Source organism: Nyctereutes procyonoides, unplaced genomic scaffold, assembly GCF_905146905.1.
Source record: "Nyctereutes procyonoides isolate TBG_1078 unplaced genomic scaffold, NYPRO_anot_genome, whole genome shotgun sequence".
Taxonomy (NCBI): Eukaryota; Metazoa; Chordata; class Mammalia; order Carnivora; family Canidae; genus Nyctereutes; species Nyctereutes procyonoides.
The window spans coordinates 33,618,924-33,639,313 of NW_026575122.1; the positions used below are offsets into that span (position 1 = coordinate 33,618,924).

Sequence of the window (20,390 nt, forward strand, 5' to 3'; positions counted from 1 at the left end):
GATGGGGGGATGAGGAGGATGTCCTTGTGAAGAACTACTGATTGAAATTATCCAGTTGAGTTAAATAATTCACAACAACCCAGCAAAGTAAGGCTCCCGCGGTCTTCACTGTGCCAGGGTCATGCTGTGGTCTACGCAGACCCGGGTGGGAGCCTCCTCCTTTGTCACTCTGGTTTCCCCTTAGTCTCCTGGCTACCCAAGCAGTATAGCTTGTGCCAAACGTCTCACCAGACTCGACCATGACGTGACACTGTTTCTTCTACTTCTCTCCCTGTATCCCCGGGCTCCAAGAGACCCAGACTGAGTCTGTGGGGCTGGGGAAACTAAGCTATCACGGGGCTGCTGTTTGTCCTGCCTCCCTTCTCTGATGGAAGGTATTCATTCAAACCTTAAAAGTGTCAGGACACAGAGGGATAAGAATCTAACTCTCATCGAGCACTATCTGCCAGGCAGCAGCTAGTAACACCTGCTTTACCCCTGAGTTGCTCAATTCTAACGTGGGTGGCTCTCGCTTGTTTAAAGGCAATGAATGAACGTTTTCAGGCTACTGTCTGAGCTCTTGTAAGGTAGATGGAGGTTTACAACCGCCAGGGGGGTCTTGCAGTGTAAGCTGAAACTGGCCCCTATGTGCAGGGAGCAGCGAGACACTAAACAAAGAGGCAGGTAGGTGGTGGGTGGCAATTTTAATAACAGCAAAGGGAACTTACAGAAGAGGCCTGTCTTAGGTGGCAGTAAGATCAATGGGTCCCAGGATACGTCCTCCAAATCTTAAAAGCTTAGAAAGAGGCCCTCACTGGGTTTGGTTACGTATGTACGTATTCTGTGCAGGTGTTTTCAACATCACATCACCATCTCCAGGCTGTTAGACAGGAAAGGCAAGCAGAACGTTCCAAGGGGAGGGGGCGTGGAGCCTCTGATCCCCCAGGTCCAGCTCACTGGTCAGTGTACGGTGGGATGATTTGATATTCGGATATATTGCAAAATGTTTACCACAGTAAGGTTAGTTAACATATCTTCTGCAAACACATCATTTTGTCGTCATCGTCGTTGTTGTGGTTATGGTAAGAGCATTAAAGCTCTACTCTCAGAGCAACTTTCAAGGATCCAATACAGTATTGTGGATAGTCACCATGCTGTGCATTGGATCCTTGGATCTTATTAGTCCTGTAACTGAAAGTTTGTACCCTTTGAGCAACATCTCCCCACGTTTCCCCACCGCTCAGCCCTTGGCAACCACCATTCTACTCTGTTTCTATGAGTTTGATGTTTTTAAATTCTGCATATGAGAGATCACATAGTATTTTTCTTTGACTTATTTCACCTGGAGGAAAGCCCTGGAAGTCCATTCACATTGTTGCAAATGGCAAGGTCTTCTTGTGTCCAGGGCTGAGTACTGCTCCACTGTGTATATAATCACGTAGCACAGGCTCATCCACTCATCTTTTGATGGACACTTACGTTGTTTCCATGCCTTGGCTATTGTAAATAATGATGCAATGAACCTGAGACTGCAGATACCTTGTCAGTCTCCTGTTTTCATTTCCTTTGGATATATACCCAGAAGTAGGATCACTGGGGCACATGGTATTTCTATTTTTAACGTTTATTTTTTATTTATTTTTTTTATTTTTAACGTCTTGAGGAACCTTGGTACTGTGTTCCAGAGGGGCTGTGCCAGTTATATTGCCATCAACAGCACACATTTTCTTCACATCTTCACCAACACATGCTGTCTCTTGTCTTCTTGATGGTAGCCAGTTGAACAGAAGAGAAGTGATAGTTCACAGCACTTCTGATGTGCATTTCCTCGATGATTAGTGATGTGGAACACCTTTTTCCATATAACAGCTGGCCTGTCTTCTTTGGAAAAGAGTCATTTTTTTCATGTCTCTCATGAATAAACAAAATCTTCAAAAAAATTGGGAAGATAAACCTATTGGAGGATATAGTTCATATGGATTTGGAAACTGAATTTTGATGGAAATAAATCACCGATGGTCTTCAAACCAAAACAAAAGCTAACACTTTGGTGATTCAAACAGACCTGGTACGTCCGTCCTCTCTGTGTCCTCTCCTATACTCTGGAGCAAAGGAATCCAAGAGTTACATGGTCTGGGAATAGGCTGCAAAGTTGCTTCACTCCAAGTGCCACACAGGAATATGAACAGTAGGTGGCACTTTTGTGCTATCTCCAAATTTTCAACCTTTGAAGGGAACTAACTGAAGAATGACTCCTAAGGGAGAAACAAATGTATATGGTGCTCAAGTGGATAAACTTGATTTCTAATTTGAGCGGAATCTGAAAGAGGAGAGCTAATTATAGGATCAGTCTGTCTTACTTAGTAGCTTGTCTCCAACGGTATCTTGGAGATTTCTTATGTAGACTTCCAAATATTGTGAAATATTGTGGCTTTCTTCCAGACTAATAAATTTGCAGTTTGGAGTGGTTCCAAATTACTGTAGCAAGTGGAATTACATGAATTCTTTTTTTTTTTTAAAAGATTTTATTTATTTATTCATGAGAGACACACACAGAGAGAGAGACAGAGGCAGAGACATAGGCAGAGGGAGAAGCAAGCTCCTTGTGGGGAGCCCGACGCAGGACTCGATCCCAGGACCCCCGGATCACGCCCTGAGCTGAGGGCAAATGCTCAACCACTGAGCCACCCAGGTGCCCTGAATTACATGAATTCAAGCAGGCTTGAAGTTAGGGGGAAAAAAATTTCCCAATTTTGGCCATGTTCCCAAAATTCTATCTCTGAGCTTTTGCTGTTTGCAAAGGCAAGGAATAACAAATAAAATAAAATAAAATAAAATAAAATAAAATAAAATAAAATGTGGAAAAGCAGTGTGGATTACTAAGAGAACAGTGGAATGGAAACAGAGATGTTCCATTCTTCTTTTTGTAAAATTTACTGGTAGGCTGGGATACAGAATTTTACATGTTTAACAAGAGGCCTGCAATCATGCAAAGGGCATCGGTGGAGTCTGGAGGTACCCGCGGAAATCTAAAGCTGTGCCCCTTCCTGTGTACCTGGGGCCGGTTACTTCATGCCTCCGCATATCAATTCCCCCATGTAGAAATGTACATGGTAATAATAGCATCTCTCTGGTAAGATCCTTATGAAGACTAAATGTCAAATTTGTAAGTTACTTAGAGGAGTACTCTGCAGGTAGTGAGCACACCACAGGTAGAGGGAAAAAAGTTTCTGAAGTCAGTTTCTGGGGTGCGTGGGTGGCTCAGTCAATTAAGCGTCTGCTTCAGCTCATGTCATGATCTCAGGGTCCTGGGATCCAGCCCCACATCTGGCTCCTTGCTCAGAGAGGAGACTGCTTCTCCCTCTCCCTCTGCCTGGCTCTCCTGCTTGTGCTCTCTGTCAAATCAGTCATCAATCAATCAATCAATCTTTAATTTTTTAAAAAGTCAATTTTTAGGTGATGGGCCAGTGGGTGATCATTTTCCTTCTATTAAGTTAAGAACATGTATTTTCTGACAACTACAAGTCTAAAATTTTTTTACTAAAAGACTGAGAGAAAAACCTGTACTTAAAAACTTCTTGTTTCTTTTGAACTAGTTTCTACATCCCTATCTTTTTCTCTTTCTCTAAATCTGCTATACCCAACATCAGACCTCTCTCAGCTATGAGAAATCCTGAGGTCTTGGTCATAGTTTCCAGAATTAGTAGTTTTGATCAAAGTTGCATCTACATCACATCAAATTTACCACTTTACTCTTCAGTGTACAAGTCAGTGGCCTGAAGAACTTTCACAATGTTTTCAACCACCGCTAGTACCTATTTCCAGAAGGTCACCGTCTCAAACAGAAACTCTGCTCCCGTTAAACAATAATTCCCCATTCTCAGGGCGTGATCCTGGCGTCCTGGGATCGAGTCCCGCATCAGGCTCCTCGCAGGGAACCTGCCTCTCCAACTGCCTGTGTCTCTGCCACTCTCTGTGTGTTTCTCATGAATAAATAAATTAAATCTTTAAAAAAAATTAATTCCCCATTCTCCCTTATCCTCACACCTCTGGTGGCCTCCATTTTACTTTGTGTCTCTCTGAATTCAACTATTTGAGGAACCCCATATACATGGGACCATGCAATGTGCGTGTCTTTGTATCTGGCTTATTCACTTAGCGTATTATTTTCAAGTTCCAGTCACATTGTAGTAGCATTGGAATGTCATTCCTTCCTATGACCAAATAACGGTCCTTATAGGTACCTGTCACATTTGTAGTGTCATCTGTTGGACAGGTGAATTGTTTCTACTTTTTGACTGTTGTAATGTTGCTATGAACTTTGGTGCACAAGCATCTATTCTAGTCTCTGCTTTCTTTTTATTTTTTTAAAAGATTTTATTTATTTATTCATGAGACACACACACACACACACACACACACAGGTAGAAACACAGGCAGAGGGAGAAATAGGCTTCATGCAGGGAGACTGATGTGGGACTCGATCCCGGGACCCTGGGATCACACCCTGGGTGGAAGGCAGGCACTCAACCGCTGAGCCCCCCAGGGATCCCCTAGTCTCTGCTTTCAATACTTTCCTGTATAAACCCAGGAGGTGGGATCCCCGGTGGCTCAGCGGTTGAGCGTCTGCCTTCAGCCCAGGGTGTGATCCTGGAGTCCCGGGATCGAGTCCCACGTGGGGCTCCCTGCGTGGAGCCTGCTTCTCCCTCTGCCTGTGTCTCTGCCTCTCTCTCTCTCTCTCTCTCTGCGTCTCTCATGAATAAATAAAATCTTAAAAACAAAACAAAACCCAGGAGTTAACTTATGGAGGAAGTGCCAAACTGCTGTGCACAAAGCTACCACATTTTACATTCAAACCAGCACCGCAAAACTGTTTTTAAGTATTGTGTTTTTTTGTTTTTAAGTTAAACCTAGCTTGGGAATAAGACAGCTTAGATTCCTGCGGCAGCGCGTTGATGGGCTGCTGGGATGCGCCAGCCGGGCTACCGCAGTCCCTGGACTCGAGTGACGGTCCTCGCACCCGGCGAGGACCCGGCGAGGACCCGGCGAGGACCCGACGCGCCTGCGCCTGCGGGGTCTCTGCAGACGCGGCCCTGGCTCGTCCCGCGCACAGGCCGCAACAGGCGCCTCTGGGCCCTCGGAGCCCAACGCCGGCCAGTCCACAAACTTGGACTTGAACCGATACCGAGACCTAAAGGCACCTCCTGGCTGCTTTCGGTTGCGACGTACAGTGTCGACGAGGACCGGAGTCCGCGGCCGGAGGGCCTGGCCGCAGGTGCGTCTGCGGGCGCGGGCACACCTGCCCCCCCCCCCCCCCGGCCCTCCCAGGCGTGGGCCGTCGCCGCCTCGTTTCCTTTGCTGCCAGTAACGCGTATCTCGGTACGTTTCGCGGTGCCCCGCCCGCGCTGAGGGAGGGCCAGAGAGGGAGACGGACCCCGCAGCGCGGGCTCTGGCCCCGGGATCTCGGACCGGCGTCACCGAGGCCACGGCTTGCGGACGCCGCCATCGGGTCGACCCGGGGCCCTCGCGGCCGCTCGAGCTTCTCCCCGAGGCTCCCTGCGGCCGCGGCTGTCACGGCGTCGTCCGTCCACCAGCACCTGTGATTCACATCGCGACGCTCATCGTGCCCCACGTGGCGACTACCTGAGTACAAGTGTGTCCTCCGGGGGCTCAGCCCCCGCGCGCGAATCAGCGACCACCAAGCCGCCCTCCCTCCCTCCCTCCGTCCCTCCCTCCGTCCCGGGGCGGGCGCAGACCTCCTGCAACCGGCGGGCGCTGTCTCTTTAACATGCAATAGAACTCCGAGCGCATCGATCAGGAGCCTCCCAACCCTGCCGCCCAGCCGCCGCGTTTCCAGCCCCGGCTCGACTTCCCCCCGTGCCGGGCTCGAAGCGCGGGGGTCCCTAAGCCGCGGCTTCCGTGCGCGGCCACACCTGCCCCCGCGGCGTCCCGCCTGCCCCGCGGCGGGGGCCCGCCCCCTCCCGCGCCGGCACGCTTCGGGGCTCGGCTGGCCACGCCTGGAGCGCGGGGTTTGACTGGGCCGCCGTTGTTGTAGTGACCGGGAGGCGCCGCCGCTCCGGGCGGACGGTTCCGGGCGCCTCACGGTCCCCCCTCCTGCCCCGTCCCCTCCCTTCCCCCCGAGGCCCCCCGCCGGCGGGAGCCCGGCGCCGACCGCTCCTCCCATGGCCGCCGCCCCGGTAAGGAGGGGCTGGGGGCGCCTCGGCGGGGCTGCCGCGCCCGCACCTGGCGGGAGGCGGAGGCCGGTGTCCGCGTCTCCCGCCCCCGCGCCCCAGGCCCCGAGCCCCGGCCTGGTCCCCGGCGCTCCTCCCGCGCCCCCGGGGCCCCCGGCCGCCCCGCGGCCCCCAGAACTCTCGAGGCTTCCCGTGGAGCGCCTGCGTCAGAATCGGGCCGCGGGCTTCCGCCGCGAGCGGGCCCGGGAACGCGCATTCGGGGGGGGCCGGGGGGGCGCGGGGGCCCGGGGGGCGGAGCGCGTGCGGGCGCCGGGCGGCCCTGTCCCGCGGGCTCGCCGCCTCCGAGGCCGCACCCGCCCGCAAACCCGCCCGCAAACCCGCCCGCAAACCCGCCCGCTCTCCTTCCAGGAGGACCCGGTCCTGGAGCGGTATTTTAAGGGCCACAAAGCTGCGGTCACCTCCGTGGACTTCAGTCCCAGCGGCAAACAGCTTGGTGAGTTCTGGTCGGGTCTGTCTCGCTGTTGTTGCCGGCGAGTTGGCAGGTGCCCCACGAACCGGTCCACGCTGCGCCGCGGGGCGCCCCGGGACCCGGCGGAGGTGCCGCGCGGCGGAGAGGCGGGCCCCGCGCTCCGTGGGTCCGGCCCCTCCCCTCCGCTCCCCTCCGCTCCCCTCCCCCTTCGCTCCCCTCTCCTGTCCTCCCCGACCCTCTCCCCTCCCCTCCCCTCCCCTCCCCCGTCTCCTCCCCTCCCCTACCCCCTCCGCTCCTCTCCGCTGCTCTCTTCTCCTCCCGACCCCCTCCTCTCGCTCCGCTCCCCTCCTCTCCCCTCCCCTTCGCTCCCCTCCCCTCCGCTCCCCTACCCCGTCTCCTCCCTCCTCCCCTCCGCTCCTCTCTTCTCCTCCAGACCTCCTCCTCTCTGCTCCGCTCCCCATCCCCCTCCTCTCCTCCCCGACCCCCCCCTCCCCTCCACCCCCTACCCCGTCCCCTCCCGTCCCCTCCCCTCCCGTCCCCTCCCGTCCCGTCCCCTCCGCGCCGCCCGCGGGCCCCCGCCGGGCCGAGGACTTTCGCGGACTAACCACCAGGAGGAGTGAGTGGGAAGGGGAGGGGTTTGTCCTCGGCCCGGGCCCCGGGAGGGGGGGGGCGGGGGGCGGGGGGAGGGTGGGGTGTTGGCTGGAGAGTTTGTGAAAAGTTGTGAGCGGAGCAGGAGGAAGCGGGGAGAGAGAAGTTGTGGCTGCGCCGGACGCCGAGGCCCGAGCGGCGAGCGGCGGCAGGTGACCCCGGCAGCGGCCCCGAGGCTCGCTCCTGCCCGAGCCCCGAGCCCCGAGCCCCAGCTCCCTCCGCGGGCCGCAGCCCCCCTGCCGGCGGCGTCCGCGCCCGTAGCCATGAGGGTCCGGGTGGCCGCGAGGTGGACCTGGGCGCGCAAAAGCTGCCTGTTGCTGGCGCTTCTGACCGTGGCCTATATCCTGGTGGAGCTCTCGGCCTCCACCTTCCACGCCTCCCCAGCAGCCGACCTCGCCCGGGAGCGGGGCCCCAGGCAGCTCGCAGAGCCCCGGCCAAAGGCAGAGGGGTTGTCCCGACCGCTGTACGAGAAGCCCCCGGCGGACTCCCACGCGCTCGGGGAGTGGGGGAAGGCCAGCAAACTGCAGCTCAGCGAGGGTGAATTGAAGCAGCAAGAAGAACTTATTGAGAGATATGCCATTAACATCTATCTCAGTGACAGGATTTCCCTGCACCGCCACATAGAGGATAAGAGAATGTACGAGTGCAAAGCCAAGACGTTCGACTACCGGCGCCTCCCCACCACCTCCGTTATCATCGCTTTCTATAATGAAGCCTGGTCGACCCTGCTCCGCACCATCCACAGTGTCTTAGAGACCTCTCCGGCAGTGCTTTTGAAGGAGATCATCCTGGTGGATGACTTGAGCGACCGAGCTTATTTGAAGACGCAGCTCGAAACTTACATCAGCGACCTCGACAGAGTCCGCCTGATTAGAACAAGTAAGCGCGAGGGGCTGGTGAGAGCCCGCCTCATTGGGGCCACTTTCGCCACTGGGGACGTCCTCACTTTCCTGGATTGTCACTGTGAGTGTAACTCTGGCTGGTTAGAACCACTCTTGGAAAGAATTAGTGAAGACGAAACAGCAGTCGTTTGTCCTGTTATAGACACCATCGATTGGAATACTTTTGAATTTTATATGCAGACCGGGGAGCCCATGATTGGGGGGTTTGACTGGCGCTTAACCTTCCAATGGCACTCTGTCCCCAAACATGAGAGGGACAGACGGAAATCGAGAATTGACCCCATCAGATCGCCCACCATGGCTGGAGGACTGTTTGCCGTCAGCAAGAAATATTTTCACTACCTTGGAACTTACGACACTGGAATGGAAGTGTGGGGAGGTGAAAACCTTGAGCTATCTTTTAGGGTGTGGCAGTGTGGCGGGAAATTGGAGATCCACCCGTGTTCCCATGTGGGCCATGTGTTCCCCAAGCGGGCACCATATGCTCGGCCCAATTTCCTCCAGAATACTGCCCGGGCAGCGGAAGTGTGGATGGATGAGTACAAAGAGCATTTCTACAACCGAAACCCTCCAGCGAGGAAAGAAGCTTATGGTGATATTTCTGAAAGGAAATTACTACGAGAGCGGCTGAAGTGCAAGAGCTTTGACTGGTATTTGAAAAACGTATTTCCTAATTTACACGTCCCAGAGGATAGGCCAGGCTGGCATGGAGCTATTCGCAGTATGGGAATCTCTTCTGAGTGTTTAGATTATAATTCTCCCGACAACAACCCGACAGGTGCCAACCTTTCGCTCTTTGGATGCCACGGTCAAGGAGGCAATCAATTCTTTGAATATACTTCAAACAAAGAGATAAGGTTTAACTCTGTGACAGAGTTATGTGCAGAGGTTCCTGAGCAAAAAAAATACGTAGGGATGCAAAATTGTCCAAAAGACGGGTTCCCTGTTCCAGCAAACATTGTTTGGCATTTTAGAGAGGACGGGACCATTTTTCATCCACACTCAGGGCTGTGTCTTAGTGCCTTCCGGACACCTGAGGGTCGATCTGATGTTCAGATGAGAACTTGTGATGCTCTAGATAAAAATCAAATCTGGAAGTTTGAGAAATAGAAGAGCATAATATTATGCACTTTCTTTCTGAGCTGACCATAGCTTCAAGAAAGTCAAAGAGCCTTTAAAGAATCTCAGTGAAGATTGTATTTTATCAGAAATCACTCACTGGTCATCTGCGAGAGCTCTGTGAAAGCTGTTTCATTTTGGTATAGAACACTGAAAGTGGGTGCCTAGAGAGCTGCTGTTTAATATTTCAAAGTGCCTTACTCATACGTTGTTTTATTTAAGAGCTTTGTCAGTATGGTTTCTTCTCCTTAAAGAAGTTGACTGTGAATTGAGATACACAAAACATTTAAGCGCCAGACTTGATACTAAAGAATGTAAAAGTCTAAGCAGAATGAAGGATGATTTATGTTGACGAGTAAGTTTGTTTGCCCATCCCTTTAAAAACAAAACTCGCAAATGGCGTGGTTTGAGCTATTGCTGTTTTGGTTGTATATAGGATTTGAATTTCTTTTAGCCAACACATTACATTTTAGGTGTTATTTCTTTAATTTTAATTTTCCTTTAATCAACGAGAAATCAAAGAAAGTTGATCTTAAGGAAAAAAGTTTAGATGTATGTTTCATTGGAAGAGGGCATTAATTTGAATGTGAGTTCGGATGTCTTTTTAACATGCAGACATCTCGGAAAAAAGTACACCCGCATCTGAATGAAACGGGGCGATATTTACATTCCACACTCGGTGAGCTATTACACTTCACTGATCTGTATTGATACCTCATATTGCTCTGAATTTGTAAGCTGTTCTCTCTGTGAACTCTTTTTGTGTGTGGGGGTCATTTTCTGGTTGCACTTCCTTAAGTTATGAATGTCCTGGAGAGGGACTCATTCACAACATTGTGCTTCCCTTTGTTAATGCTTAATTGTTTAAAGTAAACACAGTTGTTGGCTCTCTGAAGTTAAACCCAACTGTGTTTACTGAAATGTGTGAAACTGAAAGTGGGCCCCAAGCTACAAAGGCTGTGGGATTCTTCGAGTCATTCTTCCTGATGAGGAAGGATTTATCATAAACCAAGGAGAAAGACTGCCTGGGCACTGGTGAATAATGCTGCCTTGCAGCCTGTTTTCAGCACCAAGCCGGGCACTCAGGCAGCTTTCAGAAAGTGGGTGCATGAATGAATGATGAATGAATCAATGAATGAATGAATAGCTCAGCCGTGGTCCTTTCATGATTTTGGTCCTGTCATTTGACCAAAAGACTCTGTTTGGGTTTTAGTTTTCTCATCTGTAAAACGTGGGTGCTGGATTAGATCTCAGAGATCCCTTCCAGCTCTGAAATGTTGTGATTACATATTAAAATCAATCTTGCAGTCTTTATAACACTTTTTATGTCTTCACTTTTAACACCAATAATGTGGGGCAACTTTCAGTCCAGTTATGAAGCTGGAAAAGAGGGAGTTTTAAAATTAAGTGAGCTGAGGGGCACCTGGGTGGCTCAGTTGGTTAAGGGCCCGGCTCTTGATTTTAGCTCAGGTCATGATCTCTGGAGTCATGGGATTGAGCCCCACATCTGTGGGCTCTGTGCTAAGGGGGGGCACCCACATGAGATCCTCTCCTTCCCTCTGCCCCTCCCCACTCTCTCTCTCTCTCTCTTTCTTTCGAATGAGTAAATCTCTAAACAAAAATTAAGTGAGCTGAGCTCAACTGAAGTGGTTTAGTTTGAATTGAGTGGAAAGTTGTGGTCAGTGTTTGTATTCGTTTTATTTTGACAGTCGTTGAACCAATTTTGTTTTTATCTTTACCCTTTCAAACTCTAAAAGTAATCTTTTGGCCTAAGAATATAAATACTTTCCAAAACAAATGATCCCTTTAAATTGCTGTTTTAATCATATTTTTAAAAGAGCACAAAAAATGTTGGGGTTCAGATTAATCTCTTTCGAACAATGGATTTTTTTTCCTGTATGATGAGCAGTTTCCATCCTCTTTTCTCCCTTTGTTAATGGTTTTTGCAATATTGATTAAGACATAAAATAAAATGTGTGGCTAATTATTTTTGCAAATGGATTCTAATGATTTTAGTCTGTGGGGTCATTGTTTCTATTGTGCACATTTGTTGATGGTAACAGAGGTGAGTTGAGTTTGTAATTATTTTGCTTGTTTGAAAATATGGACAAAATATTAAAAAGTAAAAGTTCCTGCATTATTTTGCAAGGTGTCATTAACCAAATATTCTGAAGTGGTGTTAGCACTATTAATGCATGCATTAACTATTTATAAACAAACAAGAAATGATCCCCCAGGGCTCTGGGACCCACTGGGGAAACAAGTGAGCACCTGGGCACAGTAACACCAATTTCAAAACCTTAGGCTAAAAAGAAATATGTCTATTCTGTAAAGCACATAGCCTCACATTTCCCTTAACCTTCTTTCTGCATCACCCCATCCCAAGTGCCTTTCCTGTCCACCAGTCACATCTCTCCTCCTCCTTAGTGATTCTGCCCACTGCCCTATTCCTCTGCATCTCCACAGCCTGCCACGCTGCCTGGGAATTCTCTTCCTAGTGCGAGTGCGCAGTGGGGAATCACTATGCTAAGACGTCAGATGTCTTACAGCCACATACTTGAGCTCAATGTTATTTTTACTGATCTTTTGTTTTATATATAGTTTAAAAAATTACTATAAATACATATGTTATAATCTTGCTCTCCTACTAAGTGATGGCAATCCTGTGCAAATCATTTTATCTCTGTTTCAGTTTCATGAAAGTAAAAAATGACTGGGAAAATCATAGAGACAGTACATAGTGTTTGCCAGGGGCTGGGGGAGGGAGGACCAGAGAATTGTTGCTAATGAGGATGGGGATTTTTCTGTGGGCAGGTGGGGATGTGATGAGAATGTTCTGGAATTAGATAATGACAATGGTTGTACAACTTTGATTTTTTTTAAAAAAGATTTTATTTATTTATTTATAAGAGACGGGGGGAGGGGGCAGAGACACAGGCAGAGGGAGGAGCAGGTTCCATGCAAGGAGCCTGATGTGGGACTCGATCCTGGGACTTCAGGATCACACCCTGAGCTGAAGGCAGATGTTCAACCGCTGAGCCACCAGGCATCCCTCATTGTACAACTTTGGGTAATAAATTGAATTATAGCTGTAAGTGGAAATCAGTTTTTATTGGAATTTTTTCCTAAAATTAAGGAAAAACTTCAGTCAATCCTTTTGAACAGGAAGTAGGAGTTATTATAAAAGGTGAAATGAGTTTGTGAATTGTGTAGAACTGAAGAGTAGACAAGTCCTTACAACTTGCTAATAATCAGACACTACTTTTCCTTTTGTGCCAAGCTCAGTCACTTTCTCAGGTTGGCCTGGGAGAGTTGTCTACTGCAGGCCAGGGGGTGTCCTTGGCTCTCTGGTTACTATTCTAACTCTCTTGTTTGCATGTATCTAATCTTGTTCAAAGGGGGAAATGGGAGGTACTCTATTTATTTAGTACTTCTTTATTTAGTTAATGCTGCTGTGTGCCAGATGCTGCTTTATGCCCTGGGTATACATTCAGAAGTGAACAAAACACGTATGCTTCTTCAGATGGAATTCACAGTCCAATGAGAGAGACAAATATTAATTAGTAAACACACAAATCATGTGCAGGTACAACTGGAAACAGGAAAAGGTGAACACACTGTAAAGAAAAGAAAGAGTTCTTTGAAGAATAACAGTGGTGACATATGTTTTTGGGATCAAGGAACACTCCTCTGTGGGAGTTCAATTTAGCTCAAGGACTGAAGAAGGAGTTAGCTAGGCAAAGACTAGAGAGAGAATAGCATATGCAAAGACCAAGGGTGGGGAAGAACTTGTCCTTGATCAAGGAAATAGAAGGCCAGAGGCACCTGGCTGGCTCATTCAGAAGAGCATGCAACTCTTCATCTCAGGGTTGTGAGTTTAAGCCCTGTGATGGCTGTAGAGATTACAGTTGTGGAGAGTGATTATCAATTGTATAAGGAGAAAAATGAAAAAAAAAAGTATATAGTGTGTGTTTATATATACATGTATATTTTATATATTATATATGTAAAAAATCTTCAGAAAAAAATTCCTTAAAAAAAAAAAAAAGACCAGAAGAGATAGAGTCTGTAGCTTTGGGAATTGAGTTTCCACAGGAAGGCGGAGGCAGTTTGGGGAAGGTCTGGGAGGTTAGACTAGGTCAAATGGTGGTGCTTTAAAAGATAAGTTTATGTCCCTGAAACCTGTAAATGTGACCTTGTGTGTGTGTGGGGGGAGTCCTTTCCAGATGTAATTAAGTTAAATATCTTCAAAAGAGATCATCCTGGATTATCTTGGTGAGCCTTGAATCCAATGACAAACGTTCTTATGAGAGACACACAGAGGAGATAAGAGAAGAAGGCTGTGTGAAGCCAGAGGCAGGGATTGGAGTCATGCAGCCATGAGCCAGAGATCTTCTGGAGGCATCAGACATTGGAAGAGGCAAGGACTGGGATCTCCTTTAGAACTTAGATTCTTGCCAGCACCTTGATTTTGTACTTCTGGTCTTCAGCACTGTACAAGAAAATTTCCTTTGCTTTGAGCCTCCCAGTTTATGGCAACTTACTATGGCAGCCACAGGAAACTAAGGCAGAGGCCATATTTTAGGAATTTGGTTCTGAAAGTTATAAAAAGTTGTTGAAGGATTTTAAGTAAGGGAATGGCATGGTCTGATTTATACCTCAAAAAGATCATTGTGGCTATTATGTGGATACTGAACTATATTAGTAGAGAAATAAGTTAGGAGCTATTTTAGTAACAACAACAGGAGATGACGGTGGTTCAAACTAAGATGGTGGCCTTCAAATTAGGGCAGTAATCTGGGAAAGAGAAATTTGGGAGTTGTTAGCATACAGATGGTATTTAAAGTTGTCAAAAATTCAGAAATAATAAGTAAAACCAAGCAATCTCTGAAATAGAAATTAGTAAAAGTTTGTTGTGTGTATACCATAAAGACAGTTTGCAAACTGAGAGTACTCAAAACATGGAAGGAGGCTCAGAGGTACCTTATAAAGCAGCTTTTGTACTAAGAGAGCACTGACTTTATTCCACGCTGATTGCTTGTAATATTAGAATTTTCTTAAATGATAGGGTATTGGTCAGCAGTTAACCTTGGGAAACAGTTCAAGTTTTGATTATGATTTCCAGAGACATAAGCAAGAAATGATCCAGATCAAGTTAGTTTTACAAAATAAGCTAAATTAATCATTGTTTGTATGACTAAATAGGTTTTGTCTGCTCAGGGAATTTTCAAGGCTGGCCTCCATTTGTTTTTGATTTTTAGCAGTAATGGGAATATTTGAGATCACCTGGGAAGAACATAGAACAATGAGGGCAATGGCCCAAGTCTGAGTCCTAAAGATCTCCAACCTCTAGACCAGAAGAAGAAATGGCAAAAGAATCTAAGAAGGAATCCATGACAGTAGAGTATCACGAAAGCCAAGGTCCAGGGTGGAGTAGAATTGTTGAATTGAAAGGAGAAGATACTAGATAGCCATTAAGGGGATGGGGGGGTGGGGGGCTGGGTGGCTCACTCAGTTAAGCACCTGACTCTTGATTTTGGTTCAGGTCATGATCCCAGGGCCGTGAGATCGAGTTCCACATCAGGCTCTGTGTCATTAGGAGAATGGGGAGGGGACTGTCACAGAACTAAGCACTGCTGGGCAGTGTAGAAGATCCATGTGAAATGAGTGGTTCTGAATTTACAGTGTTTCCAGCCTGTTTGGGGGTTGGATCTAGCCCTTTTCACTGGTACAGATATGGTCCCAAAAAAGGCAGAGTGATTGGGACTTGGCTGGGGAAATTTGAAGGAAGGAGGGAGGGCCAAGGGGTTGAATATATGTGTAAGAGAGTGATTATAAGTTGGAGAGAGAAATGAAGACAATGAGAGAGCCTCAGGGGAGAATATAGGTCAACAGATTGGAGTTCTGCCCAAGATAGAAGTAACTTGACTCTGCCGTAAGGAGTACTGGTCGTCAGGATGCTGACTTTCAGTTCATGATCTGAGAATGTTCAGGTTCTGCTGATGACAAGATGCAGGGTGTGGCCACTGAACGAGTTGCTGAGGAAGTGTGGAAGAAAAGAGCTTTGGAGAGTCGCTGGTTGTCCCTTTGGTCTGAATTGCTCTTCATTTTCACTCTGCTTGGCTGGCTCCTTCTTGTCCTTGATGCCTCTACTTAAAATGCTACTAATAACTCATCTAAATTAAGTATTCCACCCCCACACAAAATTCTCTTTATGACTTCCTGACTTATCTTTCATGTCTGTTAGCACAATTTAAAATGATATGTTTGCCTGTTATTGACTTGTTTGCCTCTTCTTCATCTGAATGCAAGCTCCCTGGTTAGAGATTTTGCATATTTTGTTACTTAGGACTTTCCCCGCCCCTGCCTACAATGTGTTGTAGGGGTGAGATATCTATTGAATGAGCTACTAATATCAGGAGTTGGAGAGGAAAATTGTGACCCGACGTAGGTGAAATGTGAAAGAGAAAATGATTGCCCCTTGAGAGGGTTTCAGGGAACTTGGGGCTCCCAAGCAGAGTCAGGGATAAGTGGTTGAGGAGAAGGGACTTTCAGGGAGGAGAAGGTGGGTATAGGGAGAGCATCTAGTGGGTGTTTATCTGGCCCAGTGGTAACTTTTGGAAAGGAGAGCATAGGTGTTGGGTCAGCCAGGGGGACATCCAAGCATTCTGGGAGTGAGTACGTGTGATTGATGACCAGAGGGGCTCAAGGCTTCTACTTCTGGTCATGGCTGAGAGAAACAGAACATAAAGTATGGCAGATTTATACCTGATAGCCTTTTAGAAGGTGGTGGGCTCTTGGGTTTCACAGGGTGGGTTGGGAAGGATCGAGGAAAGGGGATGGGAAGACTCAGTAACCTGTGAAGTGTTTCCATCCCTTTTTACAGATGAAGGTTCAGTAACTTTGCTGAACTCTATAGGGCTAGTTTGGAGTCTGATTCCTTTTAGACCATGCTTACTACACTAGTGAGATAATTACTTAGTGTCAGCTAGAAGGAACACATGATTAAATATTCCCTCATTCAGGGCAGAGGAGTGTTCAGTTAGTGCCATCATTTATTTATATTATTATTACAGTACTTGAATAGCACAAACTAATTCTGAAAGTAGTAAAGTTTATCTAGTGAAGATTAGAATATTATCTTTTTATTGGGCAGCCTTCTTTTATCTAAGTTTATAGATGTATATACTTGGGAATTACATATTTTTTTTCTTAAAAATAATTATAGAGAACTCCTTCTTGTAGATTTCCTTAGAAGATGTCCTTGTTTATTTTTCCTTGAAGAAGACAGCCTCGAGTTTCTTTTTATGACCCAAAGACCAGTACGAACCTGGAAATGCAACAGGAAGTACAAAATCATGATGCCCTCAAACTGGAAATCTGAGTTTATTTCTGATAGTCAGGTATGAATGGGACATAATCAGAAGGACCTCTGAAATAGTTGAAAGATTCAAGAATTTGTATATAAGGTGATCTGAATTATTAGGACTCTCTTGAATATGGGGCGGAAAGGCCTGAGAGGGATATAATCCAAATGCACAAAGTTGCGAAAAATACTATATTGTGATTACAGACTTTTTGGTAAGTTTAAAAACATGTACTCTTTGACCCATTCATAATTCTTTTGGGAATTGATCACAGTGATATACTTGCTACATCAGAAACGACACAGGTACAGCACAGTATCATTTGTGAAAGGGCAAGATTGTAAACAACCTACATGGGGTAGACTGGTTAAATAAGTTAAGGTGTAGCTACAGTAGAATACTATGTAACTATCAAAAAGATGGCATATTCCCCTCCAGTCACAAATGGGTAATTGGGAATCCAGCTTGCCTGCCTGCCTGAAAACAACTGCAAAATGATACAAAATATATGAGGCAACCATAGTCAGGCATTAAGCAACAGAGCGTGCAAAATTGTAATGATCCCTTGCAAGGAAGGAAAACACACAAGGGGAACCCCAGAACAGGTACAGCAGAAACAGTGATGTCCTGGCTGAAGTAGAGGCAGCAGAAATCACAGTTCTAGAAGTGATTCTGGAAAGAAGTACTCCAAGAACGACGGACACATATTAGAGGGCATGGAGGCCAGTTTAAGGAGCTCTTATTAGCCAAATTTGGAATAGGAGGAGGGTCATAATAAATAATGACAGCTATGGATTATAATCTGAGTCCATACTGATAAATTAATAAATAGAAGAAAAGGAAAAGTTCTGCCTTATAATAATAAATTAAATTATATATTCATTCATTAGTTAAATTATTAATTAATATAATTTCTAATGAATTAGTAAATTGTGGAAAGAAGGATGGGTTAGAAAAACATTAAGGGTGTTCAAATTGTGTGACAGCTCATTGAGGAATAGGGTATTTAAATAGTCTTAAATTATCTCCCTACAAACAACTTACTGATGACAGAGGGGAATGATACTAACTTTAAGAGGCAAAACCCACCCAAACCAAGTCATCAAAGTAAATCTCCACCAAATTTGGGACAGATGTCACATACACCCTAATATGGATGATAAGGGCACAATAAAACTTGTGGACTTGCTATCAAAAATACATATCCTGAATCTAATCGTGAGGAGCATCAGGAAGAAAATTGATGAACAACCTCCGAAAGTAACAGATCTGTGGTCTTTAAGAATATCAAGGTCAATAAAGAATATCAAGTCAAAAAATGACTTAGGAAATCTTTCCAGTTTACAGGAGACTAAAGACACTTGGCACTTAATACAGTGCATGTCCTTGGATTACACCATGGACTGAGGAAAATAGCTATAATTGACAAGGTCTATATATAGACTGTGGATAAGCATTAAGAATATATTAAATAGCACTTAATTTCCTGACTTCGTTAACTGTACTATGATCTATGTCAGTGGAGTATCGTTGTTCTTAGGAAATACATGCCAAAGTATTTGGTAGTAAAGAGACATTATGTTTCTAACTTTCTTTCAAATCGTTAGGAAAAAAATGCATATATAAGAGTGTTTGGAGAGAGACTATAAAAGCAAATAAGAATGTCAATGATGGTGAAACCTAAAGTAGAGGATATAAAGGAGTTTCTTGTATTACTTTGTAACTGTTCTGTAAGCTTGAAATAATCAAAATAAAGTTTTACAAGACAGTTCTGTGTTCTGATAAAACTTGCTCTCCAATATATTATACTAAGTGGGCTGGCGGGAAGAAGATGCAGAAGCAAAAAGCAGAGTGGCAGGGATAACATGTTACCATTTGTATAAAAAATACATGTGAACAGACATATATTTAAGTACATACATAAGAGGATACTCCAGAAATGGTTAACATTGGCTGCCTCAAGGAAGTGGAACCAGGTGGCCAAGATCTGGAAGGAGATTTTGGTAAATACCCATATCACGTACATATATTACCAATTGAAAAGCTAAGCTACTTTGACAACAGACTCAAAGATTGGAAGCAATGCCATTTCTTTCCAGGATATAGTATTCCTGATGGAGCAAACCTCTAAAATAACTTCAGTTTTGGTTAAATCAAGGTGCGAGAGATCTTGGGTTGACTAAAGTTATTGCTGCTTAGGGTGACACAATAACTACTGACCTTTTGGACATTATGGAAAGCAAACATGTTCTCCATTAGTATGTTCCTTGTTACCTCCAGAGACTCAGCACTGGCCTAAGTGAGCACGGACTTTATGTTTTCCTTTGTCCTGATGAAAATTTCTTGAAACAGTGAATTATTGTTATAAGATATAAATAGTTTTTCAAATGAGTAGATTTGTTAATCTTTTCTCTTGACTTCCTGCTGTTGACATTTTATCTCAAAATAGACCAGTTAGATGATGAATGGTACAAGCTTTGACATTTTAAATTATGTGGTAATGTTTATATAAGGTGTGGCTCAGTAGAAATGTATGAAAGCAAATTCCACATTGACCTTATACAACACTGACATCGATAGTCAAATACCTTTTATGATCATGGTGTGAGAGTTTGGTGGGATTAGGTTAAGGAAGTATGGATGAAAAATGTGGAAGAAATATAGAGTGTACCCAGAGCCATGGCCTCCTCTTTAGTCCAAACCACGACTTTCTTCTAACTGGATAATTGTCGTAGCCTCCTAATTGATTTCCTTCTTCAGTTCTGTCTCCCTACCTCCTGTATATTCTGCACAGAGCAATTAGAGTGATAGTTTAAGTTTTTTTTCTAAATGTTTTATTGAAATACAAGATACGCACCCAAGTTGGACAACTTGAATAATTTTTACAACATGATGTGCCCATCTAACTGACACCCAGAGCTGGTACCCCCAGCAGTCCCACCCGTGCTGCCTTCCAGCCGCTGTCCTCCCTCCCTGTCCCCCAGTAATCTGCATACTGATTTCTAACTCCATTGATTAGTTTTTCTACTTCTTGGACTTCATCTAAATGAAACTTCATTGCACAGGAGGTACATACTATGAATATAAGACAGTTTATGTATCCATCTTTGATGGATAATTGGGTTTCTAGTTTTGGCCTATTTTGGATCATATTGCCACAAACATTATTATAGGTCTTTTGCTAAACATACATAAGAATTTCTGTTCCACTGAGTGGAATTGCTCAAACAGTAAGTGTATATTCAGCTTCAGCAGATACATCAAAATAATTTTCCAAAATGGTTATAACCACCAGCATTATATGAGGGTTCCCGTGGTTCACGTCTTCATCAAGGTTTGGTATCATTTCTCTTTTTCACTGTAGTCATTCTATTCTATCTCATTGTCATCTCACTAGTGCTAACTCTTTCCTTCTGGTTTTAATTTGTATTTTCCTGGTGACCAATTGAATTGACCACCTTTTCATACATTTATTGACCATTTGGATGTCTTCCTTTATGAAGTGCCCATTGAAGCCTTTTACCTATTTTCCTGCCTTTTTAAAAAAATTTTTTGTGGGATTCTTTACAGAATCTGTTAAATGTAGGATACATGTATTGTAAATATCTTCTTTCACTCTGGCTTGCCTTTTCACTCAGTTGGTAGTATCTTTCAATGAACACAGTTTTTTAATTTTAGTGTAGTACAAATTATTACTTTTCCTTTAGTAATTTAA

General features: G+C 45.6%; 2 protein-coding genes across 5 annotated transcripts in view; both read left to right on the forward strand.

Moving 5' to 3' along the window:
* Positions 1 to 322: 322 nt before the first annotated feature.
* The window catches only part of POC1B (POC1 centriolar protein B), a 97,835-nt gene continuing 77,767 nt past the window's right edge, over positions 323 to 20,390 (forward strand). The window contains exons 1-2 of one of the 4 annotated variants that reach the window (XM_055336650.1): positions 323 to 5,358; positions 6,579 to 6,663. In XM_055336650.1, coding sequence (XP_055192625.1) covers positions 4,948 to 5,358; positions 6,579 to 6,663 — 496 coding nt within the window. In that variant the 5' untranslated portion in view covers positions 323 to 4,947. Of the gene's footprint in view, positions 5,359 to 6,072; positions 6,177 to 6,578; positions 6,664 to 7,152; positions 7,256 to 20,390 lie in introns of those variants that run through there. The other 3 variants (XM_055336649.1, XM_055336651.1, XM_055336652.1) reach the window with 3 other exon arrangements.
* GALNT4 (polypeptide N-acetylgalactosaminyltransferase 4) lies at positions 7,345 to 11,445 on the forward strand. Its single transcript, XM_055336653.1, has one exon. It carries the CDS (start codon positions 7,551 to 7,553, stop codon positions 9,297 to 9,299), a length of 1,749 nt encoding a protein of 582 aa, XP_055192628.1. The 5' UTR covers positions 7,345 to 7,550; the 3' UTR covers positions 9,300 to 11,445.

Coding starts and splice junctions, on each gene's coding strand:
- GALNT4 (XM_055336653.1), top strand. CDS start 7,551: ATGAGGGTCCGGGTGGCCGCGAGGTGGACCTGGGCGCGCAAAAGCTGC.